Here is a 20,877-nt window from a genome sequence, read left to right on the forward strand (position 1 = left end):
AAAAAAAAAAAAAAAAAAAAGGGGGGGGAGGATGAGGAGGATAAGGAGGAAGGCTGGGGAGTGGAGGTGGGAGACAACCAAGGGGGTGCAATCTATTCCTGTGGAGTAGTGGGCATGGATGAGTTTTGACCTCCCCTTCCCTTTGCCAGCCCTGACCGAGAGGAGAACTAGGAACACATCAGCTCCAAGTGCCAGCTGAGATGTTAGAAAGCACAGACATTTTCCAGAAAATTAGTTCTTCACCTTTGCATATAAAATTGTCCTGTGTGATGGCGTTTGGGGGAGGGGCACGTTGCAAGGCTCTTAACCAGAGTGTGAGCCTCTAATATGGGACTCGAGAAAGGGGAGCGTGTCTGTGGCAGGTTCGCAGCATACGGGATGACTGCCCTGTCCTGTGTGGTGACCTCAGGCCAGGGCCTCAGTCTCAGCCTGTTTGTGAAGGAGTGTGGGTAATATTAAAGATGTCTCCAAGATACTGTTCCTGCTGGTGAGGTCACTGGTAGATGGGCCCAGGAAAGAGTCTATCTGAACTTTATAGACTCCAGAAGAACCCATGTCTTGCCTTAAAGGCCCAGTAGAGGTTTTCATTTTAAGCGTTCAGTATTGTTCCCCTAGTGGCCCAGCCATGGTGTCTCTGTGTTCTTCCCTCTCATCTGTCTGAAGACCTCAGGGTGGCGCTAGAGACCTTGGGCGGGGCTTATCTTTGTCCGTGCTCCCCACCACAGATCATGGCAATGACAAGAGCCCTTCCTTGCTTCCCTCTTTGGGGATATATAGATACATTGTAGCTCCAGCTCAGCAGACAAATCTCTTATGCACAGCCTCCTAGAGTGTGGCAAGGGTAAAGTGGGGCCATCTGGTCAGGATCTGCTCCTGATTTCTATGCCTGGGTTTTGTCCTCCTTACAACAAGAGGAAACTCAGAGATAATGTGATGAAAAAGGAGCTACCAAGGAAACACCCGCTGGGCATCTTGCTCTGTTCCATGCCAGCATCACTGTGAGGTAGAGAAAAAGTAGCTTAACACTGCCCGGGAGGCTGACAGAATCAGGAAACCAGGTGGCTTGCTCACAGCCTGGCACTCATGAGCTTCCAGATAGAGGTGTAGCCTGCACACTTCAGGTGCCTTCACTTGGTCACTTTGAAGAACCCAGGCCTCAAGGAAGGGGCAAACTACAGGGACTGACAGGGAGGAGAGAGGAGTGAGGTCCCAGGAAGGGATCAACGTGGCCACAGCCCAGGATAGCACAAAGACAAGGGGTAGAGCGAAGGAGGAGAAAGAGGGCTAGGAGGAAGCAAATCAACCTATCCTGGTTCACACGGGTCCCTGCCCAAGGGTGAGGAGCAAGTCCACAGACCCCGAGAAGCAGAACCACTCTGTAGCTGCTATTGTCTTTCCATGAAGAAGTGTCAGACAAAATGAGGTGGACATGTAAGCACATTTCCCCAGACTCAAGATGTAGGTACCTGCCAGGTGGTCCCATACACTTACGTGTGGGCTCCACTCTTGTGGTTAAGGCGCACATGTATACAGACACACGAAGAAACACACAAAGATTCCAGAGCAAACTGGTTCTGATAAGCAATGTGGGGCCTGTGCACAGGCCACTAGTCTTGAATGTAGGTAGATCCAGGTCCCAGACCCTGAGTTTAGGGACATTGTTCAACCTTCATGCATTCCGTCTGCCTTATATAAACAGTACTGCCTCTAAGCTGTCAGAACCATAGACAAAATGAGATGAGTTTTGCGAGGAGGAGGAGGTCCAGGCCTGGCAACTGGTATGTCTATCACGGGTCTGGAAGGGTCGCTCAGACCCAGCAGTCTAAGCTGAGGCACCTAGGGAAGTGTGGGACCTGAGAATCCCGGCACTGTCTTGCATAATCCCCAGAGCCTCCTTCCCTACACTCTCCAGACCAAACTGGCAGGCCGTGAGAACAAGACAAAGCATGTGGCAGTCATGAGGGCCAGAGGGTCCTGGATAAACATGGTCCTTGGAACGGTAGAACTTACCCATTTCATTCCCAGACTTTCCCCTTTAGGAGACATCACTTTGAAGCACCAGCAGAGGGCAGCCTCTCAGGCCAGACGGCTCAACTGCTTTGAATCCATTCAGCCCCTTGCCTGAGAAGAGGGGCCTCAGCTGGGTCAAGCACCCGGGAGGCTGAACAGCTCTGTGATTGTAAGGAATCCAGAGCCCTCCCCACCTGAAGGAGGAAAAGAAAGGGGCCACCCATGTTGGGAGGCACGCATGTTAGGTTTCTTAACACAGAGTGTTCTGATTAATGAAGAGAGGCTATGACTGTTTTCAAGGAAAATGCAGCCGTAGGGGAAGTGGCTGTCATTACTTTGAGGGAGTCTAGAATCAGGTCAGGTCACTGGGCATCTGAGCAGAGCCTGTCTGCATAGACCAGAGGCTTCATCACAACCCCTCAGCAGCCTTTAGTCTTGGACTGAGGGATCGATTGATAGGGTTAAAGGATTCCCATTTGTAGATGCTGATCTTTGCTGCCCTCCCAAATACCTCCCCCGCCCCTTTCTTTTGAATCTGGAACTGTAAAAATCAAAGCTGCAGGGTGAGAGCCCTAGCTTAGATCTAAGTCTGGGATGGAAGCCACAGCTAAGCCGTAGGCCTCCTCCTTCCTCTATGGCCCATGAGCCCATGACCAAGTCTACACTTGCTATGCACCCTTCCAGCCCCGAGCTGAATAGGACCTTTGCCCAGGGAACCGCATAGCTCTTATTGTATTGTCCTTGACTTCATCAGGAACCGGGTTGGCGAGTGCAGTTGCCAAGTGTCACTGATGCTGCACAACAGTCCTTCCAGAGCCCCACCACGGTGAGTGCCCCCAGGAGTAGCCTGGCCAGGTCCCTGAATACGAAAGCACCCACCACCCTCTGCCTGGCCCTGAAGCCTGGGGTTGTTTGTGTCCTCCTGCTGAGGCTACCAGAGCCAAAGAGAAAGATTGGAAGGGGATGAAGGAGGGAGGCCAGAAGAAGGCAGGGGGGGGGGATGTGTGTTTCCTTTTCTTTTCTCTCTCTCTATTTTTTTTTTTGCACACACCCTTATAAGGCTACTGAAATCATTACCGATATAATAAACCAACTAGGCGAGTGAGTGCCTCTCGCCAATGTTCCCTTCTATAAACACAGCCTGGCCGGCCCCCACGTCCCCTTCCCCCTCCTCTCTACCCTCCGCCCTCAGGGATTTGCTCTCCCCTGACGTTCCTGCCTTACCCAGCCCCTTTTCCTCTTGCTACTTTCTCTTTTTTCCTTCACTGGTTATTGCAGGGGGCGGGAGCCTGCCAGCTGCGAGGGCCTCTGTGGTGGAGGAGTTGGTGCTCATGGTGATGGTGACCGTCATGGGACCCTGAGGCCCTGCTGGCCAGCGAGAGGGCAGGGTTGGCTTGAGGAGGAAGACGGAGAAGACGTGAGGGGGCTGTTGAAGAGACGGGTGGAGACCAGGCTGCACACAGAAGAGGCCATCCGCCAACAGGAGGTAGGGCAGCTGGATTTTCGAGACCTCCTGGGAAAGAAGGTGAGCACCAAGGCAGTCTCAGAAGACGACCTGAAGGACATCCCAGCCGAGCAGATGGATTTCCGCGCCAACCTTCAGCGGCAAGTGAAGCCAAAGACCGTATCCGAGGAAGAGAGGAAGGTGCATAGCCCTCAGCAGGTGGACTTCCGGTCTGTCCTCGCCAAGAAGGGGACCCCTAAGACCCCCGTTCCTGAGAAGGCACCACCTCCAAAAGCTGCTACCCCCGACTTTCGCTCCGTGCTAGGTGGCAAGAAGAAGTCACCCTCGGAGAATGGGGGCAACAGCGCTGAGGTCTTGAATGTCAAGGCTGGGGAAAGTCCCACACCTGCAGGTAATGCGCAGGCCGTCGGGGCCCTGAAACCCGTAGTCAACGCCAAGCCTGCTGAGACCCCGAAACCCATAGGCAACGCCAAGCCTGCCGAGACCCTGAAGCCCGTGGGTAACGCCAAGCCTGCCGAGACCCCGAAACCCATAGCCAACGCACAGCCTTCAGGGTCCCTAAAACCTGTAACCAGCACACAGCCTGCTGAGCCCCAGAAGCCTGTGGGCAATGCCAAGTCTGCCGAGACCCCGAAACCAGCTGGGAAAGAAGAAGTCAAGGAGGTAAAGAATGATGTGAACTGTAAGAAAGGGCAGGTCGGAGCCACGGGCAATGAAAAACGACCTGAGAGTCAAGGCTCAGCCCCAGTTTTCAAGGAAAAGCTACAAGATGTCCATGTGGCCGAGGGGGAGAAGCTGCTACTCCAGTGCCAGGTGACCTCTGATCCCCCTGCCACTGTCACCTGGACACTGAATGGAAAGACACTCAAGACCACAAAATTCATCGTCCTCGCCCAAGAAGGTAAATGAGGGCGAGGGTAGGGAAGATGGGAACCCTGTCCATGGGTCACTGTCAAAGCATGAACCTGTAATCTGCTTGATAGTCACTTGCAGCCATGGCCTGAGCTGGAATAGCCACCCTACTCCCCCTCTTTTACAGGGTGAGCTCTCTGCTGAGGGGCCCTGGGTATGCACATGAGCCTACTGTGGATGCGAGCTGGGCTTCTGAGCCTTGTGGTACATGCTGTGCCTTGGTGTCTGTCTGGCAGAGCCCTGTCCTGGTACACTACCCAGGTCTCCTCTGAGCTTCCCTAGGACTGAGTGTTCAACATTCCCTACCCCCGTAGAGAGAGCTATGCTTAGCAGACAGAGAGAAGGGGGACATGGAGCTGAGGTTAGCTGGGGACCCCGTGCCCATTATTCCTTGAGAAGTGAATGTAGGAAACACTGAGTGATGGCGTGCTGGTATGGAGCTATAGGCTGGCATCAGCCACAGCTTATTCTTGAGAACACTGTGGGTCTGAAGGGCCCCGTGGGCAAGCCAAACCCTTACACGGCCCCGATGGGCCCGCTCACGCGGGACGGAGCTGCTCGCTTCCTAATTTGGATGAGACTTTTGTTTGCTGGTATTTCACATTCTTGATTGGGGGTTGGTGCGAGTCCTGCCACCCGTGGCCTTTGGGGCTTTGGAGTTCTCAAGCCTGCCAGTTTACACCAGAGAAGACGGGAGTGCGAGGAGGTTATCTCCAGTCCCTTGTTATGGGTTACTGTCCTGTTACATTTATTTTGTGTGTGTGTGTGTGTGTGTGTGTGGTCATGTTTGGAGGGGAGAGGACAGCTCGAACCGGTTCTTTCCTGCCACTGTGTGTGGCCCCTAGGATCAAACTCAGGTGGGGAGGAGGTTGGGAGGAAAGCACCTTCACCTGCTGCCGAGAGTCACCAAACCAGCCCTCGGTGTGGCTTAAGATGTTCTTCTAAGTCACAAGTCTTATCAGAAACTCCTAGGCCAGAGAAGCTCCCACAGTCCACTGAGGTGGCTAGTGGAGAGACAGGGTCCTGCCTGAGCTAGAGCTGACCCTAAAGGATCATGAAGAAGGTCCTAGAATGTGGCATGTGCCCTTGAGGTACAGAGGGAAGTCCCTGCATGGCTGCGTGGACAGGTCTTAGCAAATGCCAGTGCACTGAGACGCCAGCCCCTTCTTCCCCTCCTCTCTCCACTCTCCCCTGGTCACTCCCCTCTCCACACACTCTCCCCTCATCCCACAGCTGTCTACCTCCACAACCCTGGAAGGAAGCATTTGTAGATAGCAGGGACCATGTCCCTTACTCCACGATTCAGTCAGCCAATCGTGGAGTAAGAAACGTGTGGAGTCTAAATGTTGAATGACCGAAAGGCAAACTGGACTTTTTTTTTTTTTTTTCAGCAGAGAGAGAGTCTGTAATCTTCTGCTAATGCGTTGACAGTAACTTTTTCACACTGATGACCTCAGGTTGGCAGGGTCTTCCAGAAGGCGTCTGTCCCCCTGTGTCTGCTAGTTCTGCCCCTGTGGTGCCCACACACAGGAGGTCTTAGGGCCACTGTGGTGGGGTAAGAAGTCCTCCCTGTCCCACCCAAGAGCCTTCCACTCAAACTGGAAAACTTGACTGGGAGTGTTTCCCCGGTCACCACGACCAGTGACCTCTATGGGCAGGATAGAGGACAGCCACCCACCTGGGATATGTAAGTGGTAGAATCCTGCATGATATTGTCTATGCATACACCAACATCAGGAAAATTGGGGTTCAGCGGTGATGGAGGTGGCAGTTCCCAAAGCCAGAGCCACCAATGGCCACTTACAGAGTCTGCTCGAGTGAGCAGTATAAGAGAGACCTCAGTCCTGACCACAGAAGTGCTCCGGAGCCCCCAGTCTCTGGCTGCTCTTAGGCCAGGGTTGATCGGAGTAATCTTCACTCAGAGCACAGAGACAGAAACAACATCATCACGGGGGGGGGACTAAAGTCCACAGTGACAAGAGAGACTGTGAGAGGGGAGGTGGGGCTCACAGAGAGAGCTCCAAAGCAAACTGCCAACCATAGTCTCAGTATTTCAAAGGATGAATAGCTCGTTTCCATTAGTGGGGCAGCTTGTCCGGATACCATCCTATACAGTGACATATTCTAATCCCTTCATTCTCACACTCCCAAGTATCCTTATAACAGAGAAGTTAATTAAACTGCCCAAGGTTGCACAGCAATTAAGTAACAGAGAAAGGAAGAGGCCATCCTCTTCCCTGCCATGGAGGAAAGAGACCTGTGATGAGAGCCTATCTTGCCACAGGAAAGGGCAGAGTGCTTGTTCTCCAAATACCAACGCTGCCCCCTGAGCCTGCACCCACCAAGTCTTTATGAGGGTTTTGTTTCCCCCACCCAGGGGAAGTGCATCTTAGGACTTATCAGCTCTCCCTGGAGAGCTCCTGGAAGGCAGCCAGGTGGTGGCCAGAGGTGGAGTGAATCTGCTCCTAGTGGGTCTGGCAGCAAGGACATGGGCTCACTGGGATGCAGCTGTTGGAGCCAATGCCACAGAGAGGTCTGAGAGGACGAGATGTTCCATGCTGGGGACTTGGGGACTGGTAGGAAAGCCCAGAAAGCAGGCCAGACTTGGGCAGCAGGGAAGCTGGCAGTAGGTAGGCCCTGTGCAGGGCTGGGGCACTAAAGGCTGGCTGCTTCCACATGGGCCTATCTAGGCTATGGCGGGGGTGACTTGGCCCTGATTTCAGCCCACATCCTGTCAGAGAACATGTCTAAAAGCAACCGCGAGCCATGCAGGGGAGATTTAGGAGTGAGGAATGTAGCACGAGAAGCTGGGGGGTTAGGGGCTTGGATGGACTCCGGGCCAAAGACAAGGATGGAGACTGCTCAAGAGATCAGGGACCATGGTGGTGAGGCCCAGTCTGCCAAGGTGAGCGTGCCCACCAAGGGAAAGAACCCCGTGCAAGAAGTACAGACATCTGCCATAAAATCCGGAGCCTGGCTCGAAGGGCAGGGTGATGGCTGGGGCTGGGATGGAGAAGACAGAGGGATGTTGTCACTGGAACTAAGGAAGTCTGTGATTTGAGATGATGAGCAGGGGTGAAGGGCAGTACCCATCTTCCTGTCTCCCAGCACCTCCCTACCCCTACCCCTGACTGCACTGACCCCCTCAACTTGTCTCTCTCCCCTCTATCAAGATTCACTTCCTCCAGGATCTCTTCTTAGCCCTGTCACTTTAGTTGAGACACCCAATGGATCCCTTGACCTCAGAGCTCCCCTTGCTAGGGGACGCCTGTATAAGTACCCAGGAGCTTCTCCGCCGAGCCCCACAGCCTGCAGGACAGGATTACACCCACCCCACTTAGTGCTGAGGAAATCCCAAAACAGAGGTGTGACGGCCATTGGTGGCATTTGACCACTGGGCTATTCTTAAGAGTCGAGTAGAAGTGGTTTTCCTCCTCTGGCAGCCAGAGCTGTGGGATGTCTGTGTTCAGGAGACCATCAGCTGGGCCTGTCCTCCAGGGACAGGCACCTGGGCCTCCCTGTCTAGACCTATCTTAGCTGTGGGGCTGGGTCAGGGGAGCAATGACCCTGGAGTCCAGGCAGAGCTGAGGTAGCATTGAAAGGGCCTTTTATCTGTGTGTTGCTTCCTGCCTCCAGGCCGGGCTTCCCCTAGCAAAACATTTCTCCCAGCCCAGTAAAGAGGCTTTATTTTCATTGCTGTTGTCGAGAGATGATTCATTTTTTATTGCCTTCAGGGTGGAATCTAGTGAAGTCTTTTTCAATCCTGTATAAGCTCATTCTACAAATTATATAGCACCGACTGTATACGCGATCCGTTTGCTTGTATGTAGAACCCACTTAAAGAACTTGGAATTTGTCTCTTAGTTCTCTCTCTTTTTTTTCAACAATACATACAGACATATATTATTGATTCTGGGTTCGTGATCTTGTCTTGAATAGATCCAGATCCCCTGCTGTGGAAATAACCTCCATAACATTTTATTGCAGTTGCATTTCAGACGTGGCTATCGCCCTCAGAGATAGCACGGCAGACAGGAGTGTGATTCAGCAATGGCCTTGACATGGCCTTCGCCGCTACCAGTGTGCTCAGAGGCCTGGGGAACCCAGGAGAGGCACAGCTAGAGCTAGGGTCTTAGAGGTGACACAGAGGACACTGTGTCCAAGGAAGGGACCCCAGGTGATTAGCGGTCTGGGAGGGCAAGTCAGGGAGGCTTGCAGAATAACCAGGAGCCTGGCAACCCTCACCCCAATCCTTGCCCCTTCTTTCCCCTCTCCCCACCCACTCTGAAAAGGGAAGCTGGGGGGTCTTCAATCACAGAAGAGTGACTCCTCGGCCAGGAGGGGCTCCTGGCAGAGCTGGGGAACCACTCAGTGGATTCTTGCTTCCCATCCCCCCTCACTCCCTCAACTCCCTAGCAGGCTAACAGGCCAAGGATTCTTAAAAAAAAAAAAAAAAAAAAATGCTGGGAAACAGTTTTCTTCTAGAGGTCAAGAATGAGCCGTCCCACAGGAAATACCAGATTCTTCATCTGGGCTAGCCAGCCTCCAGCCTGCCCAGTCTTCTTCCAACCCACACATGCATGTGACCATGGTCAAGTTCTGCTGGGGCCCTGGAGAGCTGGGAGAGAGGCGGGTCTCTTTCAGGGCCTCCACTGCCCTTCCAGCTGTCCTGCTGTCATTCACTGGGCCTGTCATTTAAGTTTCGGGTCATAGGCAGCTGACCGGAAAAAAAAAAAAAAAAACTGAGGGATGAGGCAGCCTATCACTTGGGGATGGGAGAGTGGAATTTGTCCTCCCAGACCAGGGAAATCCAGAGGTGAGTGGGTTTCCTCTAAGCCTATCTTTCAGGCCAGGTGTCACCCTAACATCCTCCTATCCAGCCAGGTGACTGATTCCAGCCGGGCTGCCCTCGCTTCCCTGTCCCTGAGCCTCCCAGTTCTCACTCTCGTGCCACACTTTCTCCATCTCCAGCCAAGATCCTTTCTGTTACAGTTGGGAAGATGGCCCACTGTCCTTACCATGGGAAGACAATTCAACTCAGGCCTATTCAAGAGCTGAGTAGGAGGGAGGGGACATAGATCAGCTATCCTATCCCAGGAAAGAGTGTAGGCTTTCCCACTCTCTAGTGAGGTCCTCAGGGCCCCCACTGATGCCATCCTTGCTCTCTGAGTCTCCTGGCATCAGCTTTGGGTAACCAGATTGTCTCAGTTGGGGTTTCTGTTGCTGCAAGGAAACGACATGACCCAAAAGCAAGTTGGCAAGGGAAGGGTTTATTTGGCTTACACTTCTACACTGTTGTTCATCAGCAAAGGAAGTCAGGACAGGAACTCAAGCAGGGCAGGAATCTGCAAACAGGAGCTGATGCGGAGGCCATGGAGGGATGCTGCTTACTGGCTTGCTCCCCATGACTTGCTCAGCCTGCTTTCTTATAGAACCCAGAACCACCAGCCCAGGGATGTCACCACCCACAATGGGCTGGACCCTCCCCCTCTGATCACTAACTAAGAAAATGCCTTACAGATGGATCCTTTTGAGGCACTTTCTCAATTGAGGCTTCTTCCTTTCTGATGACTCTAGCTTGTGTCAAGTTGAGATAAAACCAGTATACATCATTTGAGCTAAAAAGGTTCCCCTGAGAACGGTGCCCATTCATCTTGTCCCACTCTCCCATAAACTTGGAATGTCCTCCAGTGCCAGTGGTCTAGGTGTTGTATATAACAAATAGCATATAGGCAGTGGGGTGGACGTGTCCCTGTCATTCTATTGCGATGGTCGGTGCACTGACATTGGGTAGCTTGGGCAGGATGCCCCGGGAACAGCTTACTTACTCATCTCAAGGTAGGACCCAGCATATGGCTGCACTCCTGGCTGGCCGGGCTGGCTCCATTCTTAGATGACTTTCCCCCACAAGTCAGAAAGTTCTCCTAAAGAGGACTGACCGGTCTGGGGATGAGGGAGAGCCGGGTGGGGAAGGACCAGATCCTGAACTTTGTCTATGCTCAGCCTGCCTTCCTGCTGTCTGCCTCCAGGCCCCCAGAGGTGTGTCTCAGGCAAGGATAGACCATAAGGGCTGTGAGGAAAGAGGCCATCCTCACCCCTCCCTGAGGGGCCAGAAGACCCAGCCCTGTAGGACAGCTGTCACAGAAACCTTGCCTCTGGCCTTGTACCCCTCATTAGTCCATTCTTCAGCCGTAAAACCCTTCCTAAAAAGCCATTTGCCACAGTCACAGATCACAGCCACTACCATCTCACAAGAAGTCATCCCAAAGGCTGGTGTCGCTGTTGAATGAGGATTCCTATCCCCTCCTACTCGTCTGTTCACCCAGAACTTCCTTTACCTTGGGCTGGTCAGATGTTTCATTGGGAAAACATGCCTGCTGCAAGTGGGAAACTGTGACCAGAGTTTAACCCCTGCACCCACATGGTGGAAGGAGAGAAACACCTCCTGGAAATTGACCTCTGACCTCCACACACACAGCGCGGCCAATGCATGGTTTCTTTTGCTTTGTTGTTGTTGTTTTTAAAACTCTCTTTAGCCAGCAGTGTCTCCAACATCACTGCCAGGTGACTCCTTCTTGCCACTGTCCCCAGAAGACTGTGCCCAGACAGGCTCTTTATGCTCTGTAAGGGGCAGGCCATGTCAATCTGCTCCCTGCCCCTCTTTTCCACTGACAGGGGTCCCTTCTCTCTCCTTCTGCAGCCTCCCAAAAGAGCCCTCCAGCAGTGGAGGAGGTCCCAGGACCGTTGATTAGGAATCCACTCTTTTGGGGTCAGTTGTCAACAGAGAGTTTACAGGAGTCAGAAAGGAGAGAACCAGATTCCCATTGGGTCTGAGAAGGGGCTTGTAAAGACACCTACTGTGCCTCAGATCCTCTCCTGGTTACTCACAGCATTTCCTGTTCTCCCCCCAGGCTCCCGCTTCTCTGTGTCCATCGAGAAGGCACTGCCTGAGGACAGAGGTCTGTACAAGTGTGTAGCCAAGAACAGCGCTGGCCAGGCGGAGTGTTCCTGCCAAGTCACTGTGGATGGTACGTCATGCTTATCCATTGCCACTACACATACAGGGCCCATCTCTTGCCCCCCCCCCTTCCACATCGGAATGAACCCCCCGACCCCCGATTGTCCCCAGCCTTACTTCGACGTTCATTTGGTGAGACTCGAACTACCTTTTAAAACAACAAGTCAGGGAGGAAAGGAAAGTGGCGGCCTCACCTTGATTGCTCGATGGCCCACAGAGCCTCTTCCTGAATCCTCTGGCCAGGAAGAAGCACTGTTCGCCTTCTCCTCCCCTCCCACTCCTGCCCTCCACACCCAGAACCTTCTAGGCAGAGAAGCCAGGCATAAGGGCACCAGCACGAGAAAGGACACACCCACAGGAAAATGACTACAAGTATTTAACCAACCACCACAAGCAAGTGTGCACCGTGCTGGTGCCCAGGCCCACTGAGGAGCCTGGGCGTGAGGAGGGAGCTGAGAGTTCAAGTGTCTTCTGAGAGAAGGTGAGTCAGGCTGAGAAAGGGGGAGAGAGGAGGACACTTTTGGCAACTTCTGCCAAAAAGACCTGGCAGTAAGGCAGCAGAGAGGAGGGAAGGAGGGGACTGAGCAAGACCAGTTAGGACTGTGGCCTTCTCCAACTCAGGAAGGGGCAAGGCCCAACAGGAAGCATGCATCTGTGGCTCTTCCCTTCCCTGCCCCCCACTAGGACTGTGGAATTCGAGCCTGGGAATAGCACAAGCCATGGGATGGTTTAGACTAAGCCCTTCATTATATCTCTCCTCATCATGACTGACAGCATTAGAAATCCATCCCTACCAGGACTCCTCGTGCGCCAGGCAAAGGCTTTTCCTCTGAGCTGTATTCCCAGCTGCAACGCCCATATTTTACGAATGAGAAAAAAACGGAGGCTGTTCAGAAAAGAAAGGCCATCTACAGGAGGCTCTCTGGCCCCAGAGTGCCTGAGCCAGGGCAAAGCCCGCACAACTTTCAAGCCAGTGCCTTTTTTTTTTTTTTTTTCTTTTTGTATTTTTATACTTCCCTGGAAGTGTATAAAAAGGTAGAATCAGGAAAACAGTTTCTTGCCCCTGAAACGCCTGCTTAGCAGCCATCAGTAACCTGTCAAAACCTGGTGTCCACATAAGGCGTCTAGAAGAACAGCTCTGTTGTCGTTCGGACTCCTGAGTGTGAACACTTTAGTCCTACAATCCCAATCTGTTTTCTAGCTGTCTCACAAGGCTTTGTCCTCACCCCAGATTTCACAACCCCACTTCCTGGTCACAGAGCGGAGATCCGGGGTGCATAATAAGTGGGAGCACAGACAGAGTGTCCTCTAAAGGAAAAAAAGTGTCTTTTGAAAACGCACAAAGTAAATGAAATAGTTGCTAGCCAGGAGTCTAACAGGGGCTGGGTTGTCTGGAGTTCTAGGATTGACTTTGGAGGAAGTCGATCTGCTAGCTCAAGGTTCACGGTCAATTTGATGCGTCCTGTGAGGCTCCTGCTTAATCCTCTGTGTGTCTCTTCCCACCTGCCTGCGGCTGCCCCCTGTCCAAGCAGTTCCCTCGTGGAAAACTGGACCCATCCATGAGCGGCTCAGCCTGCTAAGGAGGTTATCTGCTTTTGAAACCCCTGGCCTCTTGAGCTCCTATTTACACAGAGAGCTGCAGGCAAGAGAGCAATTTGTTCCTCTTATCTGGATAGTGTCAGCACCTTTTCCAGATTTGTTTGCGAAGTGTGATTTCCTTTTCCGTTTCACGATATATTCAAGAGGGCTAGTTTGGCTTGAGTTTTATTTAGCGGGGGGGTTCGTTCATTCTGCAACCTAAGAAGCTTACTTTGCTCGGGAGGTGTGCCCAAAGACTCTTTGCTGTCTCTACTGGTCGCAGCGATGCCTGTCAGTTATCTCCAGTCCCTTTGAAGTGAGAGTTTGGCTCCTGGCTACAAACTAGGAGCTGGGCCTTTGAAAGACAGGGGAAACATCAGCTGAGGTAACAGGGATGACTCAGTTGGACTTGTTCTGGTTTGTTTACAGAAAGGAAAAGGGACAACCCTCACCCCTCCCCCAGTCTCCCTTGCCTTTGCTGATGTACCTGGACATGTAGCCATGCCATCTATTAGATGAGCATCTTGCCACACTCAGCTGTATTCCTCCACCAAGAGCCACTGCTAGGCAAAGCGAAGGACTGTGGGCTCCTTAACAGCTCCTTTGTCCTTAAGTCACCTTTCTGCCTCCTTTGGGTTGGTGTGTTTGTCAAGCTGAGGAACCTCCTGTCTTTTGCCCCTCACTCAGCGATCTCAGTAGATCTGACCGTCCTTTTACCATCAAAGTCGGATGTAGGGGATGGGGTGGAGGTGGGGGGCAGGCGCATCTTTCTAAAAGACGGGATCCGTGGTTTCAGTCAAATTCTCAAAAAAGAGTCGGTGTGCACCACCTTGGATTCTGAGCAGTGGGGAGGCTGAGGCAACAGGACCACAAGTGCTTGCTTGGGTCCTGTGGGTATTTGTGCCCTTTCTTAAATGTGGTCATATCACCCTTCCTTCCAGACTCAGCCAAAGGGTACTTAGCCAACAAAGGGTAGAACTTATCAAAAGTAAAAACTCACCCATGAGGAAAGCAGCTGACTTTTAAGACCTGCTGTGTGTGGCCAGAGACTTTTGTACTTCAGCTTTCGGTTTCTGCAAAAGGGTGCAGGCTACCTTTCCTGAGCCTATGAGCTTTGCAAAGCTAACTGATAAGAAGCACTAGCCCAGGCTGAAGCCCCGCCCAGAAGATTACAAGGGTACATTGCCCTGATAGAGCTCATGGGGCCTGCTTACCATAGGCCGATTCTGGCCAAGGTATTATCATGTCAAGACGCTTCTGAGAGACCTTGACCTTCCGTTATTGCCAGCCCTCTGCTGGCAAGTTCTTTGTACTCAAGGGACTAAGTTATTAATTCCTACGATTCTCTCTCAGCTCAGGCCTCTCGTCCTCAGGTACCCTAGCCAAGGCATGCAGCCTTAGCTTCAGGGAAAGCAGGGCTTCACAGCCACAAAAGATGATACATCCTAGTGAAGGGGGAACATTTATCTATGGCACCCAGACCAGCGCTCATTCATTCAGCAAACATTTAGGTGTGCACCCTGCCAGGCACAGCTCAAGGAGCTGGTATTGCTGAATATGAGCAGAAAATGTTCCTGGTCTCAGGAAGGGTGTGTGTGTGTGTGTGTGTGTGTGTGTGTGTGTGTGTGTGTGTACTCACACATGTACTTAATTAATTGGGATGTGTGGGAACCAAGGCAGGTGATGGGGAAGGGCCTACAGCCTCAGGAAAGGGTTGCTGAGTATTTCTGGTTGAGTGAACATTTGAACAGAGAGACCTGTAAGATGTGAGGGAAGGAGTTCTTGAAGGAAGAGAAGAGAAGAGAAGAGAAGAGAAGAGAAGAGAAGAGAAGAGAAGAGAAGAGAAGAGAAGAGAAGAGAAGAAGAAAAGAGAAGAAAAGAGAAGGAAAACGGGAGAAAAGCACAGTGGGGCTGAGCTTGTGGGTGGTGTGGGAGGAAGAAGCAGGCCGATGAGCCAAGCACCAGGTATGGAAGGCCAAGAAACAAGGTTGAGGAAGGCCAGGGACCACCACCAGCCCACAGGCAGAGATCACCGAGTGCCTTGGGATTCTGTGAGCTCCTATGGTGGATGTGACCATAGATAAGACCAGAGAGAGATGGGAACATCGCCCTGAGATGTGCAGGCAGCTCAGGGATCTGTAAGGGAGAGAGGGATGAATGGCCTTGAGAAAAGAGGAAGCTGTCCAGGGCTGAGATACCCAGGAGCCAAAGGGTCCTGAAAAGACAAGAATGACCAGTGAGGGAGATGCTGCCAGCTGATGCGGCTCAGCCTGATCACTAACCATCGGGAAGGACAGTGCAAAGATCCTTAGTGACCCTGCCTAGAGCGGTTCAGGAGAGTGGCAGCGATGTCAGCCTCATTTAATGCATAGAGACCAGGCCGAGTCACCTGCGCAGGTCACCCTGACTCTCTGGGTGGGAATAAAAACCCAAGCACTTGCTCCCAGCCACTGTGGTCGGCGGATAGTTGCTGAGTAGAGTTGCATTGGCCTTGGTCAAGTCTGTTCCTTTATCCTCTCCTGCTTTCCCGGTTATCCTTTAACCCCTCACATGCCACTAGTTAGGACTGAGTCAAACTGCTGTCTTTGTAGCTCTAAGACACTTGAGTAGCCCAAGACCAGAGGACTGTGTTGAGTTCAAGACTGGCCTGGGCTGTGTGGCAAGTTCCAGTCAACCTGAGCTATAGGATGAGAGCCTGTCTCCAAAACAAGGAGAGAAAGGGATGTAGAGATAGGGTGTGGGGGTGGGAGGAAGGAATTTAAAGAATTTAAATATTGATGAGTGTTATGGTTCTGGCCTCTGTGAACACATGAAGGACAGACACAAAGAGATGTATGTGTGGAATAAATACCCTAATAAAATGCCACCCATTATTTTGTTTTTTTTTTTTTAATTACACAATATTATTTATTTGAGACCTGGGGGCATGTCATAGATTATGTGTGCTTTGCAGGCATCAGTCTCTCCTTCCACTGTGTAGGTCCCAGTGATCGAACTCAGGTCCTGTAGCTTGATGGCAAGCACGTTTAACCACCGAGGGACCTTGCTGGCTCCGCACCTGGTGTTCGCTACTCATTTCTCCTTTACTCCTGTCATGAGACGTCGTCTTCCTAACTAGGAAGGCTCTCTTCTCATAGGGTCAGCCAGGGGCTCATCGACACTGAACGCCACAGCCAGAAAAGGAGCTCCTGTCTCCCCAACTGAAATTCTGTGTGCTAGTGTGCTGCTTGCCTTAGGTGAGAAATGAGGCATCACAGCGGGTGTGGGAGCCCAGCCCCCTGCGTTGTCTTTCTTGAGGCCCTCGAAGTTCAGACCTTCCTTCTCCCAGTAGCTCTCCGAAGCCTTCTTCTCCCTTGTCTAGGGTCAGAGTCCAGGGACCTAACCTCTTTCGGAGAAACAAAAACCAAAACCAAAAAGGGAAAAAAAAAAAAACCCTACCCCAGGGGGCCTGAGTCCAGAGCTAGCCCAGCAGTGGAAGGGGTGGGGTACTGTCCATTTAAGGACAAGTCTGTTGGTCTCTTTAGGACACCCCCAACCCCTGCTTTTCCACACCTTCATCTTCTCCCCCCCCCATACATATTTTAGGGGCATAACCAGGCCAGCAAAGTACTCCAGCCCTGAGGCCCAGATCTAGAAATAAAATCCAGTTTCATCACAAAATGATTAAAATAGACAGAAACTACAAGCTGCTCTTAAACTTTTATTACTATTATTTTTATCCCCCTGGGCAGCGTGTAAGCACAAAGCTGGTTTTGATTAAGCGTGTGGTCCTCCCGGCTCCTTCTTCCCTGTGGTTCTCACAGTGGCCTACCAGCTCATTCTCCCTGGCTGGGCCCCATGCTGCGTGCACAGCCCCCACAGTACTGACACTTTAGGGGGTGCTGCCCCCCCCAATCCTGGGCCTCTGGGTTTGGGAAAGGCCTGGTTTGGAAGGGAAACTTGAGCCCTTTCTTCAGGGCCTGATGGGAAGATAAGTTGCGGTATGTGGAGCTTCTCAAATCCAGCTCAGAATGCAGGCACGGCAGGCTGAGTGGTCACACCTCTGGTGAACCTCAGCCAGTAGCAGGGCTCTCCGAGGTCAGAGGATGCTAAAGAGCCTTAGGAGAAGGTGAGGGACCTTGGTTCACAAAAAGAATGAGTGCTTTTGATCTCTCCAGAATGCCACCCATGCCTTGCCTTCGCTGGGCTTTGGGCTGCAGGGACCTAGAAAACAGTTGGCTTTCTACAGCTACAGAAGCAGAGACAGTGTAAACGACTTGCCCAAGTCTTCAAGGGTGACAAAGAATGAGAACTTTCCCGTTTCTTGGTCCCAACCTCACCAAAATAGCATCCAATGGGACCCACAAGGAATGGCATCCCAGGCTGAACCCCCGTTACCCTCTTTCAGAAGCCAGAGAACTGGGCCTCTCACCTCGACTTGCTTGTACCTCGGCTTGTCTGTCAGAAAAGGAACTTGGTCCTTCTCCCAAACTCCTCTCTGCTCTGGAACTTGCCCAGAGGAACAAAAAAGAATGCTGAATCAGGAATTCAATACTGCCTCCACACTTTATCATTCACCCTTTTCCTGGGAAGGGGAGAACAAGCAAAGACAGACATTTGTGAGTGCACCTTTCTTTAAAGTCCTGGGGGCCCTTCCGTTCCATGTGTGCACACGGAACTGGTGCCCAGAGTGACCAACAGCTTGAGACCTTGTCAGCGCCACATGACAGGAACCCTGAACTCACTCTCTGGGGCTCCTTTGCTCTTATGGAGGGAGTAGGGCATAGCCACACGGTGGGGGACAGGGTATCAAGGCCATCAAGTGCTGCTTAAAGGAATCCCTTCTGCCTCCCTTCCTCTACCCTCACCTCATCTTCATATACCGCTGGAAAGTCCTCATTAAGCCCAAATAGAATCATTCAATCATTCCTCTCTCTCTCTCTCTCTCTCTCTCTCTCTCTCTCTCTCTCTCTCTCTCTCTCTCTCTCTNCTCTCTCTCTCTCTCTCTCTCTCTCTCTCTCTCTCTCTCTCTCTCTCTCTCTGTGTGTGTGTGTGTGTGTGTGTGTGTGTGTGTGTTTGTGTTGTGCGCGCATGTGCATGCCTGCATGGCTTTGGGTTATCTTCAACAGGGAATTGACCTTAATACCCCTCAGCTGCCACCCAGCTGAGCCAGCTGTGCCCACATGCAGTCTCTGTCCGTGGATTACCCAGCACATAGAGAGTACAGGCGTGTGCTGGAGGAAGCCTAGCTGGTGGCAAGCTTTAGGAATAAGACTTAAATAGAAGGGGCCGTGTGAACAGAGTGCAGATGTCATCTAGGAGAAGTGTAACCAGGGAAGCAGGTAAAGTGCATGTCCCCAACTCCTGCCACCTATGTGTGCAGTACCAGTCCTCACAGGGAGCCCAGTCTAGATAAGACCCGCTGAGGCTGTCCATCCTGGAAGCAAGGACAGCCTGTTAGCCCTTCCTCAGCCAAGCCACAGGAATGTGGCCAGAGCCCTGGCTGGAAAACCCCCTTCTCCCTCTGAACTTCCTCCTCGGATGAAGGATGGGGGCAGGAAGGGGCTTAAGGGGAGGTGCCTTCCATCTTCTTCCCAAAGAGTAATAAAAACACTGCCCGGTGACTGCCATTCAACCAGCAGCTTCTTATCTAAGTCCTGAGTGGTTTCCCCACCAAGTTTGAAAGTCCAGTCTCATTGGATCCCAGGGAGAGCCTTTTCTGCTCGGTTCCGCCCAGCCTGCAGTGCCATTCTCCTTTCCACGAGAGACCTTTCCCCCAGTATTGTACCCACCCCCAGCATTTTCTGAGCTCTGCTGTAACATGGAAGAAGGAACTTGCTGCCCGGCATCAGCCAATGGCCACTGCAGGGATTCATAGGCCTGCCTTGAGGAGGTACCCCAAAAGCCCCTGACTGAGTCCCAGACTCCATCTCAGAGAGATTATGCCAGTGGCTCGCTCTGAAGCCCTTATCTGGCTAGGCCTGACCCGGTGCAAAGGCAAGCCTTAAAAATCTAAGGCCATAAGCACCATTCAGTCCATGAGCCCAGAGGTAGGGACCCAGTCTTCTCCTCCCTCCCTGAGGCCTTTGCCTTTGCAGAGAGATGTAGAACATGTAGATGTTTGACATGTAGAACATTTAAGCAAGAGAATCAAAGTCCACATGGGCTAGAAGAGCAAAGGGAATTGAGGGCCTAGGCCCTGCTAAATGGCCTTAGTCCTGGCAGTGTCTGGGCTGCAGTTGGGAGCAGTCACCAGCTCCCGGGCCTGACTGTCCATCTTGCCAGGGACTGTTCTAGCCACCTGATTTATCAGGTCTGTTCAGCAGGCTCTCCTTCTTTGGTGCTCCCCTGGAGGAAGGGCCCGCTGCAGGCGCCACTTGGCGGGCACAGAGGGCCTCTGGGTGGAACGTAGGGTGGGTGGGCCAGCTAGGGTCAAGGTAGGGTTCTGACTGAGGGGCCTCCTCTACTCAGCTCCTCAGATAGCTACTGACTGATGGTTATGTTTCTTTTTTGTTGTTGTTGTTCCAGATGCTCCGACCAGTGAGAACACCAAGGCCCCGGAGATGAAATCCCGGAGACCCAAGAGCTCTCTTCCCCCTGTGCTAGGAACAGAGAGTAAGTGCTGCTCTCTGGGTTTCACCATACAAAGGCAGGAGTGGTGGCAGAGCCCCAGCCTCCTGGTCACCAGCTCTGTCCTGAACTCCTTGAGGACAAGCTTCTGCCCATCTCCCAGAGTGCCCTATGTCCTCCTGATCACTAAGCCAAATTACCTTTCCTCAAACCCCTGCCAGTCTCTCTTCACCCCATCTACAGCCTGCGGATGCTGCACGTGTTCTTCGTCTTCCTAACCACAGCCCTTTCCACTTCCCACGTCAGTTTTGGTTGGCACTTAAACCCCTGTGGGGACTGTCCTTCTTCTTTAAGTTGATTCTGTCCTGTCAAGGGAGCCTTCCTAAATTGTTAATCTGCCCTTATGACATCATCAGGAATGTCCAAAGGTCCTGCCGGGTGCACACCTATTGTGTGTGCACAGGTGCAGTCCCCTGTGCACCCTGACTGCCACCTCTCCCCATGCTCTGCTGTACTCCCACACAGCTATGCCACACAGAGCTCCTCACTGAGCTCTGGGGAGCTCCATGGAGCAGTTATAAAATATAGCCTACATAAGCAAACTATAATACCTAGCAAATAAAATTATATAACAGATAGACACAAAAGTACCTAAAGCCCTCCAAAGTCGTAATACAGCCCTGTCTTGTGCTGTAATTACTAGTGCTATTTTATTAGCAGAACTAGTTTCTGACATTTCCAGTTTTTATAGGGCACAGAGTTGCTTGGACATCCCCAGAACACCCTAAGTTTTAAAATAAACAGAAAGGCAGGTGTGAGGCACGCTTGCAGCAAATCCCAATATTTGAGAAGCTAAGGGGAGGCCAGCCTGGGCTACATCGTGAGTTCTACGCTAGTCTGAGATTCAGAGTGAGACTCGGAAAAAAAAAAGTAAGATTAAGAAAAACAAACCAACTAAACAACACCAACAAAACCAGAAGAGAAGCTCTCCCTTGTGCTCATGGAGGACAGTGATGGGTCTCGCCGTTCAGAAGGTCTCTCTCCTTTAGTTAGAAGGCAGTGTTCTATGGTTGCTTTATTCTTTTCTTTGTCAAAGCAGCGCTTTTGCCTTCCTGGGATTGACTCTTGGAACACAGCTCATCAGCCTGAGGTCAGAGGTCCTCAGCCTTCGTGGAGGGGTAGCCAAAGTGGATTTATAATCTCTCCTAGATGTTTACACCAAGTGAGACCCACTCAGACAGCAGAGGAGCCACGACTGCTCAGAGCAGACTTTAATAAGCTGTTAAGAGCCCGGGCACAGCATAAGGACCTAGGAGGAGTGCGTAGGGTTACTCTCCAGAATGTT

General features: G+C 52.0%; 1 protein-coding gene and 1 long non-coding RNA gene across 4 annotated transcripts in view; one reads left to right on the forward strand and one right to left on the reverse strand.

The window, feature by feature from the left end:
• Mylk (myosin light chain kinase) overlaps positions 1 to 20,877 on the forward strand; it is a 245,032-nt gene that overhangs the window by 160,609 nt on the left and 63,546 nt on the right. For 2 of the 3 annotated variants that reach the window (XM_029544243.1, XM_029544242.1), the window contains exons 14-17: positions 2,765 to 2,836; positions 3,289 to 4,376; positions 11,299 to 11,415; positions 19,491 to 19,577. In XM_029544243.1, the coding sequence (XP_029400103.1) occupies positions 2,765 to 2,836; positions 3,289 to 4,376; positions 11,299 to 11,415; positions 19,491 to 19,577 (1,364 nt within the window). Of the gene's footprint in view, positions 1 to 2,764; positions 2,837 to 3,288; positions 4,377 to 11,298; positions 11,416 to 11,512; positions 11,887 to 19,490; positions 19,578 to 20,877 lie in introns of those variants that run through there. The other variant, XM_029544244.1, reaches the window with a different exon arrangement.
• On the reverse strand, positions 16,672 to 19,894 carry LOC115065072. Its single transcript, XR_003844868.1, has 3 exons — positions 19,733 to 19,894; positions 17,529 to 17,547; positions 16,672 to 17,080 (listed from the first exon to the last, which is right to left on the reverse strand). It is a non-coding gene; the product is annotated as an uncharacterized LOC115065072 (long non-coding RNA).

The sequence above is a fragment of the Mus pahari genome, chromosome 12 (genome assembly GCF_900095145.1).
Source record: "Mus pahari chromosome 12, PAHARI_EIJ_v1.1, whole genome shotgun sequence".
Classification (NCBI taxonomy): domain Eukaryota; kingdom Metazoa; phylum Chordata; class Mammalia; order Rodentia; family Muridae; genus Mus; species Mus pahari.